The sequence below is a fragment of the Cornus florida genome, unplaced genomic scaffold (genome assembly GCF_030987335.1).
Source record: "Cornus florida cultivar Cherokee Brave unplaced genomic scaffold, ASM3098733v1 CherokeeBrave_3.0.0_Hap2_Chr02, whole genome shotgun sequence".
In the NCBI taxonomy this organism is placed as follows: Eukaryota; Viridiplantae; Streptophyta; class Magnoliopsida; order Cornales; family Cornaceae; genus Cornus; species Cornus florida.
The window spans coordinates 31,694,714-31,714,891 of NW_026775572.1; the positions used below are offsets into that span (position 1 = coordinate 31,694,714).

The window sequence follows — 20,178 nt, forward strand, 5'->3', positions numbered from 1 at the left end:
GAACCAGAAGAAACAAAAACAAAACAAACCAGAACTAAAAAATCCTGCTCTAAAAATTTTTGATCTTGAAGTCCATTAAAGCTTGCATCTCTGCAACAATCTCTCTCAAACCAGAAACATCCACAGCATTGAAAATATCTGAGAAAAACTTCAGCAACAGAGTAATTCAAAGGCCTGCTCAAACATCAATCTTGAAATCCGATGAGACCAGCCCATTGTTATTAACCAAACTCCAATTCCAATTGAAACCAGAACTTTCCAGCTCTTCTCTCCTCTGCATCCAGACTCTTGCTTAGATTTTTTTCAAGCTCCATCTGTTCAGGTAAACACAAATCTGTATTTTTCTGTAGCAAGTTTTTGCTTATGGATTTTGTTTTTTGGATTAGTTTGGTTGTAGATTTGATTATGGATTTTGTTGGTTGGGTGCTTTTTGTTGTGAATTTGATTTTTAATTTAGGGATTTGTGGTTTTTAGTTTACTGATTTGGGTTTTTGATCAGTTTAGGGTTTAGAGATTTGTGGTCTTTAGAATACTGAACCTTCTTTTTCTTTGTAGAAAGTGTTGGTACATCTTCTTCTTCAGTGCAATCAAAATTTACAGAATTTAAAAGCCCAATTTAACAAATATCACAAAATAAGTCCAAAATTTCTCCTATTCCCTGCTCTATCCTCGTATCTAATAGGCTGTATCCATCCGAATGTTGGTGGACTTCTCTTTCTCTATCCAACCGAATGTTAATGGGCTTAAATTAATGGAGATTTTAAATACAGCATTGTGCAAATTTTGTATGAAACGAGGTAAAGAATGATGGAACTGCTTTCAGAGACTGAAACCAAAACCTGCAAGTGAAATAACAAACCATGCCAGTCAGTACATTCCCAGATAGCTAATGCTGCATAATGAACCTAATCGAGTGAAGAAATCATATAAACATGGCTATGCATAAGTAATAGTTTTATACGCTTTAAAGCAACCAACCCATTCATGGTCATAATACCTTGTTAAGTGACTGTAAGAAAAGTTTCTCATCAAAACACCAACTGCTCATGCGCTTGAGGGGAGCTAAAAACCAAAAACAAGTACCAACGATCAGTAAGAACAAAATCTAAATAAATTATCCTCCATTTAAAAATAACTGCTCAAGACCTATCCGCATGCAACACTGCATCAAGTCTTGTAGTAGATGAAATTTTCAAAAAACAAGAAAATAAAAAATCAAAAAAATTCTCATAAAGTTGAACAGAAGAATTTGAATATTGAATTACACAAATCTCGGGCTCACTAGTCGAAGGGAATCCAGAGGTGTGACTTGTGCAAATCTCAAAGTTTTGGACAATTTTACTCATATTGAGTTGGAAGAGCTGAATCCCAAGGCCAGAGGTTGGAGCAAGTTAAATTATTAGTTAACCATCTGTCCAAAATGTTAAAAAGAATATAACAAGAAAGAAAAACCTCAGATGAAAAATGAATTAGTTGAAGAAAACAACAAAAATCCCAAAGGGTACTCGTGGCAAATTGTGCCTTGACCATGCGTTTGGATTTAAAGTAGTTGATAATACACACTTCATAAAGGGTACTAGATATAACTGTAACATTAGATATTAATCAGGCTTAGTTAGCTTAGAAAGTTTCACATGATATTATCCTAGATAGAATCCAGTAAATATAATATCCAAGAGTGCAACCCCATTAATGTGTCCCAGCAGGCAGGGGTAGAAAGGATAGTAATTATAATTACGTTAATAGAGAGAGTTTTTGTCACATCAAGTCTATTCTATAGACGAGCAAAAACATTTTTTTTATATATCATTTTCCTTCAAAATATATTGTTGACAAAATTTTAGGAGTAAAAGCAAACACATTAGTTTTGTCAATAAAGTGAATAAAGCATGTTTATTAATTAATTTGGCATAATAATAATAGTATACGATTTGATGATCATGACTTGGACAAGCTCTTTACAATCGTCCTTGCATCAATAGAGAAGTCACCAATGAGAGTATTCATCTGCTTTAAGGCTTTTATGCCGTGTTCGTCGCAGGTTTCAGAAGCAATAGAAGCATCTTCAGTGTATCTCCCCGCGTCTTCATATCTCCCTTGATCAAAATTTGACAAACCTTCATCGGTTATGCCAAACTCAACATGGTCATAACTATCTCTACAATCCTCCAGGTCTTGCTTGTAACCAGGGTCTGTTGCGGTACGAAGCAGTTGGTTGGCGTATAATGAAATGTCATGGCACTTTGCTGCTGTGATTTGCATGGCAATCCTCGCTAGGCTGGTTTTGTTACTGGCGGTGATGCTTCGAGGGTCTGATGATAAAACTGAAACACAAACTTCAGATTCTTCGGTGGTTTTGCAAACGGCTCTTATTAGAGACACGTCAGCTGAGACGAATGATTGACTGAAAAGAAAAAGAGAAACCAGGAGAGAGATACAACTCTCATGACTAGCCATTTCTTCTCTTCTTTATTTTCTTTTCAATCAAGACCGAGAAGGGAAGATGAGTACGTACTATTTTGACAATCATACATGTATTTATAGCCCTACCTTTCCATATTAATTGTCGTTTTTATATTATTATATATTTTTTAAAAAAGTTATAATAATAAAAGATATGGTGTGGACAGCCCTACCTTTCCATACTAATTATATATTTTCTTAAAAAGTTATAATAAATATGGTGTGGACTACCATATTATAATGTTATAATAATAATATAGCCCTACCTTTCCATATTAGTTGTCGGATTAGTCTTTCCTTTTTGAAATGTTATAAATTAGTTCTTACATTTAAAAAATTAAAGTAAAATAAATGTTATATTTTCTTAGTTATCATTTCTACAAAAATCTTGCAACTGAGTAATGAGTATATTTAAACCTAAAAGAACAATTTAATAATTTTAAAACGTTTACAGGCACATACATACAATTAATAGTGTGTAGGTTTTAAAATTATTAAATTATTCTTTTAAGTTTAAATATACTCATTACTCAGTTGGAGATTTTTGAAAAAATGATAATTATGAAAATATAACATTTATTTTACTTTAATTTTTTAATGTAAGAGCTAATTTATAACGAGCAAGTGTTGGGTATCCCAGGGATAGATCTGACGTAGTGTCCCCAGATTGCTTATAAACCCTTCTATTCTGGATAATATTTAATTTGTACCTCAAAACTTTCGGCTAAATATGAAAATACCCTTAAATTAAAATTTTCTTTCAAGAATGGTGCCATGGAAGGAAAGAGATCGAGTACACCTGCTGCATTGACTGCATAATCTAGTAACAAGCTCTCTTCTTAACCAGCTTGAGGATCTGACTTTTGTAGTTTTTAATTCTTGTTTGTTCGACTGTTTAGGAAGCTCTCAGGTCAAGAGGCCTGAAGGATGATACAACCTTCCTAGTTGTTGATATTAGTCCATTTGATCACCCAGTTTTGCCCCCAACACCTAGGAAGAAACCACATCTGTTCAGTTCAATTATGTTTGGGAAGAGATCTCATAATGCTATGAACAAAGCAACAAAGCTTTCTGCTTGCAGAAATGTATGCATTCACAACTTACCTTAGTATAGTACAGCAGACACTATCAAACATTACAAGTGTGAAGAATTCATATAGTTCAATGAATTTTTTTTGCCTCAATTGTTTGATTACTGGTCTCTTTTTTTTTTTTTTTTTTTTTTTTTTTTTTTTTTTGGTTATGTTTTGGTTACTGGTCATCTTAGGTACTATTGTGTGCATTGTTTGCTGTTCACTTGTATTTGTGCCAGTTTTGGATATCTTTTGGCAACTAAGTTCCGTTGATGAAAAAATTGTTTGTGTAAACAATAATTTTAGTTTCCATGTCTTTAAAGCTTTAAGGTACTTCCGAAATTGTGATAGTAATTCAATCAGAATTAGTAGCTGTGAATGTTCTCATTTTCTCCCATCTTTTAATTTAGTGTTTTCACATAGCTAGAATTAGTCATCACATGTTATTGTCAGCTAAAAGTGACTTTGCCAGTTGATAGACTCGACTCAATGAAATAGTTTCCCAACTATATGGAATCAGTTACATCAATCCTGTTTCATCAAAGTTTATATATATATATATATATATATATATATATATATATATATATATATATATATATTAACGTTCTCCATGATTTAGTACACTAGGGCCATATGATAAACTAACTGCAAGGGGGATCCATGGTTGAATAGGGAGTCACGATATTATATTGTCATTTCGAGGTTAACTTGGATTACATTTTTTCTCTCGTGTCACTAGAAAATCATTAAAAGACTGAAATTTTGAAGGGATGATTGCACAACCTAGTTTCGTGAGATTACCACACTAACTAGTTGTAATCATATTATGTATGTCATTTTAAGCATAAATTAGATAAATTTTTTCTTTCTTTAATTTTTTCGGTATGTGTGTGCTTGGGAAACCTTAGTATATAAAACTCTTCAATGGACGATGTCATAGCACTAGTTTTGTGATATATATACACACACACACACACACACATATATAAGAAGTAATGTTTCATTAAGGGACTCAAGAGGGGAGCATTCCCAAGGAGGAATAAATAAGGCCAAGAGGGCCAATTATCCTCTCAAGCTATCTACAAAATCCACAAATTCCTCAGAAGATTTACAAATTCGTCCATTAATCCAAAAGAAAAAGGAACACAATATGGTGAATACTCAGCCTTATTAATGGAGCAGAATCATTTATACTCAGCCTTATTAATTCATTTTGGATTCATTTAGATAATGACCTTTGATGTCAATGGGGGTACCAGGAATTGGTTCTTAAAATAGACAGTTTGTGATGGACTGATGCTGTTATGTAGCCTTTGTTGATAAGGAGATAGTTGGATGATAAGGATATAGTTGAATGATACAAAAAGTAGTCCCTCATATAGATAAAATTTCAAGACTAAGCTCCTACTCTTATAACATCTTCCATGATGATATCTCAACGATCCTCAAAAACTGGTGAAACCTCAAGAGTAGGAGCTTAGTCTTGAAATTTTATCTATAGAGGAAAGACATCAATACATCTCTATACGGCAGATGCCTTTCTTGATCTCTTCCACGGCAAATGTCTATAAACGGCATCAGATTTCTCTCTGGATGACACGTTTCTACTAAATTCAACTGATCCAGGCCTACCGGTAAAGATGACAAAAATTCTATCCTCTTGTCAGTACAACGTAGATTATATTTGTCAATGGAGCAGAATCATTTATACTCAGCCTTATTAATTCATCTTGGATTCATTAAAGATAATGACCTTTGATGTCAATGGGGATACCAGGAATCGGTTCTTAAAATAGACAGTTTGCGATGGACTGATGCTGTTATGTAGCCTTTGTTGACAAGGAGATAGTTGAATGATACAAAAAGTAGTCCCTCATCTTAACTATGTGGGGGTAATTAAAAAGGTTTAATATTTTTTGGATTTGGGGAAGCTTTGAAAGTTTTTATGTTCATCACACTGATGAAAGATGCAGCACGTAGAATTGTGTTTGAAGATGTTGTATCAATGTCATCTGTATTCTGAGAGCAGTGGGTCGAAACCTAAAGACAATGAAAATTCAAAATGTTTTTATTTATTTAGCCACAGAAATCAATTGTCAAATTCTTATATTGAATTATCAAATGACAAATACTTGTATTGAATGCAGTTGTATTCCAATCCTCTGGGTTGGGGAATTTTATTTCAAAAATGTTTTGACTATTCCTTGTGAAAATAATGGGGACGTTCCCTCCATTATCAGTTAGTAGTTCTTTATTAGAGATGAAACTCGCGCACAATTGCTATAGAAAATTGAGAAATTCTTTCAGCTGTTATTATTATTATTATGTCAGGATTTGATTGGCCCTTTAAGTGCACATTTGCTTCCAATTGTCCTGTTCTCATATTGCCTTGGATTTGTAATTATTTGTTATGCCAATTAAAATCGACTTTGTGATAAGTTGACCTAGATGATGCAACTCTGTAGCCAATTGAGAAAATGAACTTTTGAATTCTCTGTCTCTCTCTCTCTTTTCTTTTGCTGTTGCCCCAAGCTTCACTTCATACTTTGTAAAACTGCAGGCTGGGTAAGGATATTCCTTTGAACTCAAACACTGGGATTTTCAGATGCGCAGTTTGCCAAGTGGATCAACCACCAAGTGATGGTTTATCTGTTAACTCTGGGCCCTTTTTCTCACCTGCATCAAATCCATGGGAAGGCCCCTTCCTGTGCACAACCTGCCGTAAAAAGAAAGATGCTATGGAAGGAAAGAGATCGAATACACCAGCTGCATTGACTGCATAATCTGGTAACATGGTAAATATTACTATATTTTTTTCTGGCAGTGTGAGCATGCTGGTTTTGTTTGCGGTGGTTCTTGTTCAGGTGTGTGTAAGAAATGAAGTAGGGATATGGAGAGTTGTAGGTGTTTTGGATATTGGTGCAAGTTTTTGTTAATTCTGGTTTATGCTCGGCTGTTGGACTGACTGACAAAGAACGGACATGTTGTCTGATACATATGATTGTGGTAGTTTAATTCCTAACAGCTTGAATATGTAAGTAGAAATGTTGATTGAAAAATGATGGGTTTGCAGTATTATCTTTCTATATTTAGTTCAAGATTGCTGCTGCTGATGCTTGCATTTGGTTTGTTTATCCTTATTTTCTCCCTCCCTAAATTGTTAGAAAAGCAAGTAAATTGAACAGGCATATGATGTTCACAAGTTTTAACTTATTAATTAAGTAGGACTGACATGGTTTGTCATGTTTTTGTATAGTGTATTTTAATAATTGTTGTATTATTTTCTGTTGTATACGAAGTAAAATAATTAAGCATTGTAATCATACTACATGACGCTTTTTCTTGGTGGATTTATATTATATGATCGTACTGAATATCTAAGGATCTTTCATTTTGCCATGTTATCATCATCTTCTTGTTGAACTTGGTTTAGCAATCGGTACCGTTTGTATACCTAATAACCTTCTTTCCTTTGTACCTATATTCAACTTTATTATTATTATTTTTTTCTTTCCTGGATATATATAGCTACACTTCATTCTTTACTCTAATTTTTTTTTGGGTTCAATTGTCTTGTATATATATATGTTCATTTTTTTATTGGGTTTTATGTAATTTAATTGAAATATTATTATGAGATTGAGTTTTAATTAAAGTAATATTATAAAATTTGAGTTTTAGTTAATATGTAAAATTTTCTAATCTATTCACTATATGGTTAGGTATTATATATAAATATATGTGTGTTTGTGTGAACAAAGAAAAGTAAAGAATTGAGAAAAAGAAAATTGAGAAAAACAGTGAGAAACCATTGTCGATGAGCATAAATAAAATGTATAAGTACAATAGAATTAATTACAACTTTTATAATTAAATTTTCAACCAATTAAAGGTGGAACCGTGTCACTTATGTGACTGTGAATGATACTCTCTTTGGTGGTTAAATTAGAAAGAAAAAAAAATAATAATAATAAATGTGATTAAATTAATAAGTTGATTAATCATGTTTATTGGTAATTGAAAGAGTTTTAGAATTAATACCGGAGATTCGGCTTATAACTTCGCATTAAATCTGAATTCTTTTACATGTGTTCTTTCTACTAGGGCCACGTGTATAAGTTGTTTATGTGTATGTTTGGATTCACCAGTGTTCCAAGGATGATATGGAGTAAATGTTCTACCGAACTGGTTTCGATAAACCCATCTCATTTCAACAGGCCTGTACCAGTGGCGTAGCAAGGAAGAATTTCCTTCTATGGGGCAATCTTCAATGGCAATAATATATATATATATATATATATATATATATATATATATATATAATTTGAATCAAAACAATATATATAAAAATTATAATATTGATTCATTATATTTCTATTTAGTACATTTCTAACAATTTTTTCAGAATATTTAATGCTGTTTCAAAATTGAGTTCACTCAATTAAATATACTTAAAAAAAATCTCATTCAATGAATCAAGAATAAAATATGAAAAAAAAAAAAAAAATATTTCCATATAAAATTTAAAAACATTAAAAGTTAAGTTGGGGCAGTTGCCCCCACTTGTCCCTCTATGACTACGCCAAACAACGTAGGTTTCACAAGTTTTTGGGAATCCTCTTCTGTTCCAAATTTTAATAAACCTACTAATATATAAACATTACAAAAAGAAAATGTTAAAGTATATAATTTGCATCCATTTTAAAATTATATACTTACAAAATTTTGAAATTCCCCTCAACATTTTTCGTTAAAGGTTGCTCCCTCTCACTCTCACAGAAAAGTTCTGATTCTGTTCCTGGTATATGCAACAAAGTAGGATTTTTTTGGGACCTTTTTTTTTTTTTTTTTTTTTGTGGGACTTTGGCTTATTTAAAATTGTGAGATTTAATAATATTAATTCATATTATAATTTAGAAAGAACTCAATATCTTAAATTTTTATAATTTTGTTTCTTAAAAAAAAAAGTCAATTATTCTAATTTTTTTACTTTAAAGGAAGCGTGTTAAAATTGGGTTATTTTCTATAATACTATAAATCATTTAATTTTACAGAAGAAAAAAAACCGTATATCCGTGTAAAATTTTCGAGTGGGATTAATGTTATACCCACTCAAGTCCCAAATCACTTTGTTTATGGAAATACTTACTTACGACATGTTTGGTATGCATTTTGTTAGTCAATTGATTTTGTCCATTATTTGATGTAAAAACAGAGGCGGTAGGAAAAGGTGAAAGAGAGGGGTACGTAGAAATGTCTTCTTAAACATCAAACAACCTTTTAGTAAGACAAACCAAAGTTAAATGGGATAATAATGTCTTTTTACAAGTAAAAATTGGTTTTACACAACTGAAAATTAATTTTTAGAATGTGAGTGAAAAATACACCAAAAATTTGTAATGTGAGTGATAATAATTTTCAAAAAGTTTTTTAATGTGATAATTGACCAAACTTAAAAAGTATAGATAAAATTAATTCAATTTATTAACAACCATCATAGTTATTTATTGAAAAAAAAAAAAATCAAGTTTATATTGGTGGCCTCCAAAACATAATGGACATACATCAATTTGTTTGCATAAAAATTGAACACCATGCGGTCCATGTCCAAATATAGATTTACACAGTGGCTTGGCATGTAGCGAAACATATATTAGAGTGAAATATGGGGGGTTAAAAGTCTCTTTCAGTTTAGTGCGACCCAATAAGTTGTTAGTCTATTCATTCTTCTTCCCTGCTATAAGTCCTGTGTCACACCCCAAATTTTAATACAAGAACTACTTGTCCTGCATAAAAAAAATCTAAGGTATAACTTCCATCAATTATCAACATACATCCTCCATAATAGAACTACAATGAATCCCGTCATTCAACTTAACAAACATGAGAGTCTGACAAATTTTATACAAATCCATAAATAGAGGTGCAATTCCCTCTAGTAGAACAAAACATCTATGACCACTGAATCAACTCAATAAAGTTTCATAAAACATTAACTTTATTACAATAATCAAAATAAAGGAAAAACCGAGCTAAAATAAATCAATGCGCAACGAGCTAAAATCCGTTCCCATCATGTAATCCCATCACGTTCCTACTCAACGTGTACCTGAAATGTGATAATGGGGTGAGCTCACAAGCTCAGCAATAAATGCTAAACACAATCATCGTTCAGCAAATTAACCTTACCTTATATTCCTCTATATATAAGCAACTCAAATAAGTTCATTATTCAAATGTGTATAACCCAGTTAGTTATAAACTTAATAAATAACCATCTTTTATTTTTTTATAAATCGGCATATCTCACATAAGCCCCGGGCTCCCGTCCAATAAAATGGTGTGAATCGTATAGTCCCTGACTACCAAAAACACACGTGTGGCTGGATTGTACGTCTACTCCCCAGATGATCCCTGATCACGTCCACACAATAAGGGCTCATTAGACCCATGGCCATAACAAAAGGGTAGTGCACTCCCAAATAGGTAAGTCCCTGACCATACTCAAAAGTCATCATAGAGTCAGTCCCTGACTGCCCTCCGACTAATCCAAACTCATCATTATTATTTATGGTGATTTATGAAATACATTATTAATTAATAATTTAAAATCAATAAGTAATACACCCAAACACGCTTTTAATTTAAAAACAGAACCCTATAGACCCAACTAGTGAGAGTACAAAATTCTGGACATAGCCTAATATTAGATATGAAACACGCTTTTAATTTAAAAACAGAATCCTATAGACCCAACTAGTGAGAGTACAAAATTCTGGACATAGCCTAATATTAGATATGACTCCCTACAAAATTTCAGAAGCTAAGTCTTAATAATATTTCCGTACTCTCCATCTTAGTGCTGAAAATAATACTTTTTCGGGTTTTAATTTCGTAAAACTACCAAAATGTCATTTAAAAATCTGGATTTCAGCAAAACTAAGTCCATTATACTTAAAACTAATATTCTGGAATTTCAATAATATATATTTTTTTTGAATACTAAAAAAAAATACTCTTCTATATTTGTTTTTCAAAATTTAAAATAATTAAATATATTATTCATTTCGGTTGAACCCGGGTATTGCCCCCAACGGACTAGGCTCGGCGAGTAGATTCCAGTGATAACTTTCAATAGTCAAACCGATGTCTCACGGCAACACACTCTCCCTCACTTTCCATTGCCAAGAATGTGCTTCGTAGAGAAGAACCCAAAGTGGGTCTTCACCACCATAATGCATTTGCTTTTCTATCTGTTTTTTTCTTTTCCAACCAATATCTAACGGTTCTACCTTCTATTGACCCCAAAGTCTACTTTTAAGCTTTCTGTAGTCAATAAAGCTTAAGTTTGAAACATCAAATTGAATGCAAGACTTACAACAATAAATTATTTCACTTATTAAAATATTCCACGCTGAACTTTGATTTCTAACTCTCCGTAAATCAAACAATTCGTATAAGTATATTGATATATAATAACACCAAATCAGTTTCCATATATATACACACATATAATATCAAATCAGTCTATTAATCAAGCTTACCATGCATATAGCAAGTATAAAAACATGTGAATTACATTTATTCAATATCTATACACACAAACACACACACATGCGCATCAAGTAAATGTCCTCCATTTAAACTTATATTCAGTGCTATTAGAACATGTGATAAAGTTTCATGCCATTCTATGCCTAATTTACATCAGATCGATATACCCCAATTCATAAAAACATGTTATATTAATTCTTGATTAATCGTAATTAGGCAGAGTTTCGTATATATACAAGTATATAAAGCAAGATTAACTTGCCTGTTAAATATCGTTAAACCTTTCTCTCTAGCCGATCCTTTGGTCACCGTCTCTTTTTCCGGCTACTGCAGATTGCCAACGAAAAATCAGTAACCCGCTTCCTCTCTTTCTCTCTCGGTAATTTCTTTCTTCTTTTTTTTTTTTGAAAAATAATATCCTCGTACTGATACGATGTAAAATATAAAGGATAAATATAACTGTATTCGAGATAACCTAGGACTCTTATTTAAAGTTTTAAATTTAAAAAAAAAAACTCTATTATCTCAACTATCACGTTAAAATACTAAATACTAAATAATAAAAAAAATAATGTACGAAATTTTAGGGTTTTACATTCTACCCACCTAAAAAGAAATTTCGTCCTCGAAATTTGCATACCTTATTCGAAGAGTTATGGGTACTTTTCCTTTATTTCTGACTCTATCTCCCAAGTAGCCTCTCTCTCGTCCTGATGATTCCACTGCACCTTCACCAAAGGTATCTCTGCCCGCCTCAACTGTTTCACTATACTGTCAACAATGCGAACAGGCATCTCAACATAGGTTGCATTAGGACGAATCTGGACCTCTGTGCAGTCAATGGCCTGAGTTTCATCCCTCAAGCACCTCCTCAACATGGAGACATGGAAAACATCATGAACAGTAGATAGTCTGGGTGGTAAAGCTAATCTATAAGCTACCTCCCCAATCCTTTCTGTGATCTCAAAAGGTCCAATGAATCGAGGAGCTAACTTCCCTTTCTTCTTGCCAAATCTCGTAACCCCCTTCATTGGTGATACTTTCAAGAACACCAAGTCACCCACACTAAACTCCAAAGCATGACGGCGTCGATCTGCATAATTATTCTGTCGACTCTGAGCTGTGTGAAGTCGATCTCGAATGATGGCAACCTTCTCCGTAGTCTCTTGCACCAACTCTGGCCCCAAAAGACTACCATCACCAACCTCAGCCCAACATACAGGTGAACGACAAGGTGTACCATAAAGTGCCTCATATGGTGCCATGCCGATACTAGCCTGATAGCTATTATTATAAGCGAACTCAACCAATGGAATGTGATCCTCCCAACTGCCCCGAAAATCTAGCACACAAGCACGAAGCATATCCTCCAACACCTGAATGACCCTCTCGGACTGGCCATCGGTCTGAGGATGAAAAGCAGTACTCAAACTTAAAGGAGTACCAAAAGCTGCTTGGAAACTACTCCAAAATCGAGATGAAAAACGAGGATCACGATCTGAGACAATAGACACCGGCACTCCATGAAGCTTAACTATGTCTCTAATGTAGATCTTACACAATTCCTTTACAGTATCAGTAGCTCGAATGGGTAGAAAATGAGCTGATTTAGTCAATCGGTCCACTATCACCCATACTGTATCATGGTTATGTATCGACCTCGGTAACCCCACTACAAAATCCATCGTCACATGCTCCCATTTCCACTCAGGCACAGGCAAAGGCTGTAATAGTCCTGCTGGTCTCTGGTGCTCAGCTTTCACTCGCTGACAAGTGAGACATCTAGATACAAACTCTGCCACATCACGTTTCATGCCTTCCCACCAGAACTGCCTCTTAAGATCATGATACATCTTAGTGCCACCTGGGTGCACTGTGTACCTAGAGTGATGTGCCTCCTCTAAAATCTCTCTCTTGAGGTCTGCTAAGTCTGGAACACATAGCCTACCTCAAAATCTCATACCACCATCAGCTCCATACGTCCAGTCAACATTACCTTCATCATTAACAGCCTCAACTGCTTTGGTCTGTAACATGTCATCCTGAGTCTGAGAATGAATGATCCGGCTGATCAAAGTAGGTTGTACAGTCAAACTACAAAGAAAAGCCCCTGTACTCTGAGAACTCGGCATTATAGAAAACTCTGCCAATGCCTCTAACATCATCCACTCCTGAATCATCATAAAGGCAACTAATCCTCTCGGTTTTCGACTCAAGGCATCCGCTACCACATTAGCCTTTCCAGGATGATACTGAAGGGTCATATCAAAATCCTTCATCTTCTCCATCCACCTCCGTTGCCTCATATTCAACTCCTTCTGAGTGTAGAGGTATTTGAGGCTCTTGTGATTAGAGAATAACTCAAATTCCTCGCCATACAAGTAATGCCTCCACACCTTCAATGCAAGAACCACTGCTGCCAATTCCAGATCATGTGTAGGGTAATTCTGCTCATGTGGCTTAAGCTGCCTAGAGGCATACGCTACCACCTTGTCATCTTGCATCAAAACACAGCCAAGACCCTGATGTGATGCATCTGTGTAAATCACAAATCTCTCACCACTAACAGGAATGGTAAGAACTGGTGCCGAAGTCAATCTCATTTTCAACTCCTCAAATGCCTGCTCACAGCGGTGATCCCAAACAAACTTCACATCCTTCCGAGTCAAACGGGTCAATGGTGCAACAATCTTGGAGAAACCTTCAATGAAACGCCTGTAGTATCCTGCCAGTCCTAAGAAGCTACGAATCTCAGTGACAGTAGTAGGCCGTTTCCAACTCATCACAGCCTCCACCTTGGCAGAATCTACTGAAACTCCATCCTTAGAGATTACGTGCCCCAAAAACTGAATCTGCTCTTGCCAAAAGTCACACTTCTCAAACTTAGCATAGAGCTGATGCTCACGCAAAGTCTGAAGTGTAATGCTCAAGTGTCTCTCATGTTCCTCCTTAGTCTTGGAATATATCAGAATGTCATCAACAAATACCACAACAAACTGATCCAAGTAAGGTCGAAACACTCGGTTCATCAAATCCATAAAAGCTGCCGGAGCGTTAGTCAGCCCAAAAGGCATGACTAAAAACTCATAGAGGCCATAACGAGTCCAAAAGGCAGTCTTAGGAATATCCTCACAAGTAATTTATACTTAAACTGGAGCATGGTAAGAGAGCAATAATTCGTATAAGTATATGCTTCTATTCTTACTATCACTTCTCTTAGCCAGGTAATTCTTAACCTAGGCTCTGATACCAAACTGTCACACCCCAAATTTTAATACAAGAACTACTTGTCCTGCATAAAAAAAATCTAAGGTATAACTTCCATCAATTCTCAACATACATCCTCCATAATAGAACTACAATGAATCCCGTCATTCAACTTAACAAACATGAGAGTCTGACAAATTTTATACAAATCCATAAATAGAGGTGTAATTCCCTCTAGTAAAACAAAACATCTATGACCACTGAATCAACTCAATAAAGTTTCATGAAACATTAACTTTATTACAATAATCAGAATAAAGGAAAAATCGAGCTAAAATAAATCAATGCGCAACGAGCTAAAATCCGTTCCCATCATGTAATCCCATCACGTTCCTACTCAACGTGTACCTGAAATGTGATAATGGGGTGAGCTCACAAGCTCAGCAATAAATGCTAAACATAATCATCGTTCAGCAAATTAACCTTACCTTATATTCCTGTATATATAAGCAACTCAAATAAGTTCATTATTCAAATATGTATAACCCAATTAGTTATAAACTTAATAAATAACCATCTTTTATTTTTTTATAAATCGGCATATCTCACATGAGCCCCGGGCTCCCGTCCAATAAAATGGTGTGAATCGTATAGTCCCTGACTACCAAAAACACACGTGTGGCTGGATTGTACGTCTACTCCCCAGATGATCCCTGATCACGTCCACACAATAAGGGCTCATTAGACCCATGGCCATAACAAAAGGGTAGTGCACTCCCAAATAGGTAGGTCCCTGACCATACTCAAAAGTCATCATAGAGTCAGTCCCTGACTGCCCTCCGACTAATCCAAACTCATCATTATTATTTATGGTGATTTATGAAATACATTATTAATTAATAATTTAAAATCAATAAGTAATACACCCAAACACGCTTTTAATTTAAAAACAGAACCCTATAGACCCAACTAGTGAGAGTACAAAATTCTGGACATAGCCTAATATTAGATATGAAACACGCTTTTAATTTAAAAACAGAACCCTATAGACCCAACTAGTGAGAGTACAAAATTCTGGACATAGCCTAATATTAGATATGACTCCCTACAAAATTTCAGAAGCTAAGTCTTAATAATATTTCCGTACTCTCCATCTTAGTGCTGAAAATAATACTTTTTCGGGTTTTAATTTCGTAAAACTACCAAAATGTCATTTAAAAATCTGGATTTCAGCAAAACTAAGTCCATTATACTTAAAACTAATATTCTGGAATTTCAATAATATATATTTTTTTTGAATACTAAAAAAAAATACTCTTCTATATTTGTTTTTCAAAATTTAAAATAATTAAATATATTATTCGTTTCGGTTGAACCCGGGTATTGCCCCCAACGAACTAGGCTCGGCGAGTAGATTCCAGTGATAACTTTCAATAGTCAAACCGATGTCTCACAGCAACACACTCTCCCTCACTTTCCATTGCCAAGAATGTGCTTCGTAGAGAAGAACCCAAAGTGGGTCTTCACCACCATAATGCATTTGCTTTTCTATCTGTTTTTTTTCTTTTCCAACCAATATCTAACGGTTCTACCTTCTATTGACCCCAAAGTCTACTTTTAAGCTTTCTGTAGTCAATAAAGCTTAAGTTTGAAACATCAAATTGAATGCAAGACTTACAACAATAAATTATTTCACTTATTAAAATATTCCACGCTGAACTTTGATTTCTAACTCTCCGTAAATCAAACAATTCGTATAAGTATATTGATATATAATAACACCAAATCAGTTTCCATATATATACACACATATAATATCAAATCAGTCTATTAATCAAGCTTACCATGCATATAGCAAGTATAAAAACATGTGAATTACATTTATTCAATATCTATACACACAAACACACACACATGCGCATCAAGTAAATGTCCTCCATTTAAACTTATATTCAGTGCTATTAGAACATGTGATAAAGTTTCATGCCATTCTATGCCTAATTTACATCAGATCGATATAACCCAATTCATAAAAACATGTTATATTAATTCTTGATTAATCGTAATTAGGCAGAGTTTTGTATATATACAAGTATATAAAGCAAGATTAACTTGCCTGTTAAATATCGTTAAACCTTTCTCTCTAGCCGATCCTTTGGTCACCGTCTCTTTTTCCGGCTACTGCAGATTGCCAACGAAAAATCAGTAACCCGCTTCCTCTCTTTCTCTCTCGGTAATTTCTTTCTTCTTTTTTTTTTTGAAAAATAATATCCTCGTACTGGTACAATGTAAAATATAAAGGATAAATATAACTGTATTCGAGATAACCTAGGACTCTTATTTAAAGTTTTAAATTTAAAAAAAAAAACTCTATTATCTCAACTATCACGTTAAAATACTAAATAATAAAAAAAATAATGTACGAAATTTTAGGGTTTTACATCCTGACTCTTTATCGTCGTTTGTGCTCACTCTGCTAGCTGTATCACCCTATTCTCAATCCTATGACTAGCAAATAGTGGGCCACATGAGTCAAAACTATTTAACTGTGACCCGTGCATTACCCAATTTTGGGTAAAGTGTCAAAAAAAACACTCTAAATTATTGACTATTTGCAACAAATTTCTTTAACTAAACAAAAAAAAAAAAAAAAAAAAAAAAAAAAAAAAAAAAAAACTATGAATTTAGTGTAATTAAAGACAACCCAGTAAGAGACTTGATCGAAAAAATGAAAAGACAAAAGTACCCTGACAAAACAGAGGAGCCGCAGTGGGTCTGAAAAAAAAAAAATAATAAGAAAAGAAAAATCCAAAATTTTTAGAATTAAACCCACAAATTTACCCAAAATGAAATGAATAACTGCCTCTAGACTTTGTGGTCCGTATTTGAGTTTTTGCAATTTTTGTTTTTCGTTTTTCAATGCATATGTGTCCTTTTAATTAGGACGTAGCCACGTCACTTAAACAATAATTCAAAATACGAATATTAAATTGCATTCACGATGCTAATTCTTTTTGAAAAGTTAAGACTAATTACAAAACTATAACATTTATTTTGTTTTGACTTTTCAATTATATTAATTTGGAAAATACAAACAAAAATGATGGACTAATAAGGATGTAACACTTGGTACCTTAATCTCATTAAGAAATAACAAATATTTACAGCTAATTTAGTTATAATTTTTACTGCTAATTTACTTTTAAACTCTCTTTGTACCACACATTAAGTGTTCCATTGTTAACATTATAACTTTTAAACATCTTTAGTATTATACTCTCTTTGTACCACATTTAATTTTTGGGGTTAGCTGGACCCTTGTTTCGAGGTAGGAAAAAAAAACGAAAAAAAAGAAAAGAAAGAGAAAACAAATAAGGAAGAAAATCAGAGTAGTAATATGGAAATTACATATTTATTTTAAAGCAGAAATTTTTTTCTTATTTGTTTTAAAGCAGTAAACCATCACTTCACTTCCACCACCTTCTCTACCATCGCTCCCTTCCATCACTCCCAACTCTGTTGTTGCCTTCCACCACCTCCGTCACTGTCGCCACCGCTTTCCACCACCAACATGGCCGGTAGTTTACTTTGTCTCATTTTGTTTCTTGCCATTCCCATTTCCATTTCAGGGTATAAAACCACATATGTGGTGTCAAAGGATGGGAGTGGAGACTATCGCAGCATCTCAAAAGCCGTTTCTGCAATACCTAATTCAGCTTCGGCCACATACATCATTCACATCAAGCGGGGAATTTACAACGAAGCAGTAGATATGGGTATGTATAAGAACAGTGTCGTGTTCTTGGGAGATGGAATTGACCACACCATAATACAGTTCAGTAAGAGTACTTCCACTGGTATTGGGACAGACGAATCGGCCACTGTCAGTATGTGATCACTATCCCATCTCTCTTCCTTTATAAATGCGTGCGCCATTGATCCACGAATCTGATATTAAACTGATAAGAACATATACTACACTATTTTTTTTTTTTTTCGTATTTTACTTTTGGGTAACTCTGGTATCCGGAAATGCACGAATCCTTAGGGACCCTCAACAAGCTGAGACTAGTCACCAAGAACTATCGGGGACTCGAACCCCAAACCTAAGGCTTATGAAGCACCTCATGACGTGTGTATATTGTGTACATGCAGATATAGAAGCAAGACGTGTGTCTATTAATGTGTACATGCAGATATAGAAGCACAACATTTTGTTGCAAAAGACATCAGCTTTGTAAATTCCGCCGGAGTCAATGCCGGACAAGCAGTTGCTGTGAGAAGTGTAGGCTTAAATCATGCATTCTATAGGTGTAGTTTCAAAGGATACCAGGACACTTTGTTTATGATTTCCGGCAGGAAATTTTTCTACAAATGCAACATCTTTGGAACCCTAGACTTCATCTTTGGTGACGCAGGCATCATGTTCCAGAATTGCAACATATACGGGAGAAATCCAGAGAATGAAGGATTGCCCATTATTGTTACAGTTGAATCAAGGGGTATAGCGAACAATGAATTTTCGACATGCACTCTGTGCACTTATCGTCGTTCTGAAGCAGAATCTTTAATGTATACTGTAATTAGATATGGGTCCCACTCAATTGACACTTAGCTTGATTCAGTTAGAGAAATAGGTTATTTGTTTTGCTATTTCTTGAATAATTTTAAGCCTTGATTCCCTTAATGTCATGTGCTGAACATTTGGTTCCTTGTTGATTTAATTTTGTTTCAATTCGTCATCCTCCATCACAAATATAAGCTTCTTCTTGTTGCTGAATTTCTTTTCTTTTTTTTCCTGAATGGGATTTTTGTTTTATATATAAATCAGAATAGTACAATTACAAACATGGAGGACATCCTCCGGTACAAAGCAAGTAATGGACTATGTCATTTTCAAACCAGCAAAGGAAACCCGAGCTAGACTAGAGTGAACCAGAAGAAACAAAAACAAAACAAACCAGAACTCAAAAATCCTGCTCTAAAAATTTTTGATCTTGAAGTCCATTAAAGCTTGCATCTCTGCAACAATCTCTCTCAAACCAGAAACATCCACAGCATTGAAAATATCTGAGAAAAACTTCAGCAACAGAGTAATTCAAAGGCCTGCTCAAACATCAATCTTGAAATCCGATGAGACCAGCCCATTGTTATTAACCAAACTCCAATTCCAATTGAAACCAGAACTTTCCAGCTCTTCTATCCTCTGCATCCAGACTCTTGCTTAGATTTTTTTCAAGCTCCATCTGTTCAGGTAAACACAAATCTGTATTTTTCTGTAGCAAGTTTTTGCTTATGGATTTTGTTTTTTGGATGAGTTTGGTTGTAGATTTGATTATGGATTTTGTTGGTTGGGTGCTTTTTGTTGTGAATTTGATTTTTAATTTAGGGATTTGTGGTTTTTAGTTTAGTGATTTGGGTTTTTGATCAGTTTAGGGTTTAGAGATTTGTGGTCTTTAGAATACTGAACCTTCTTTTTCTTTGTAGAAAGTGTTGGTACATCTTCTTCTTCAGTGCAATCAAAATTTACAGAATTTAAAAGCCCAATTTAACAAATATCACAAAATAAGTCCAAAATTTCTCCTATTCCCTGCTCTATCCTCGTATCTAATAGGCTGTATCCATCCGAATGTTGGTGGACTTCTCTTTCTCTATCCAACCGAATGTTAATGGGCTTAAATTAATGGAGATTTTAAATACAGCATTGTGCAAATTTTGTATGAAACGAGGTAAAGAATGATGGAACTGCTTTCAGAGACTGAAACCAAAACCTGCAAGTGAAATAACAAACCATGCCAGTCAGTACATTCCCAGATAGCTAATGCTGCATAATGAACCTAATCGAGTGAAGAAATCATATAAACATGGCTATGCATAA

General features: G+C 34.2%; 1 protein-coding gene across 1 annotated transcript; it reads left to right on the top strand.

Moving 5' to 3' along the window:
- The first annotated feature begins 17,871 nt into the window (after positions 1-17,871).
- On the top strand, positions 17,872-18,915 carry LOC132295972 (probable pectinesterase/pectinesterase inhibitor 40). Its single transcript, XM_059794227.1, has 2 exons — positions 17,872-18,187; positions 18,497-18,915. The coding sequence occupies exons 1-2, from the start codon at positions 17,872-17,874 to the stop codon at positions 18,913-18,915; spliced, it is 735 nt and encodes a 244-aa protein (XP_059650210.1).
- The last annotated feature ends 1,263 nt before the right edge of the window (positions 18,916-20,178 follow it).

Coding starts and splice junctions, on each gene's coding strand:
- LOC132295972 (XM_059794227.1), top strand. CDS start 17,872: ATGGCCGGTAGTTTACTTTGTCTCATTTTGTTTCTTGCCATTCCCATT. Junction 18,188..18,496: donor AGACGAATCGGCCACTGTCA/GTATGTGATCAC, acceptor GTGTACATGCAG/ATATAGAAGCACAACATTTT.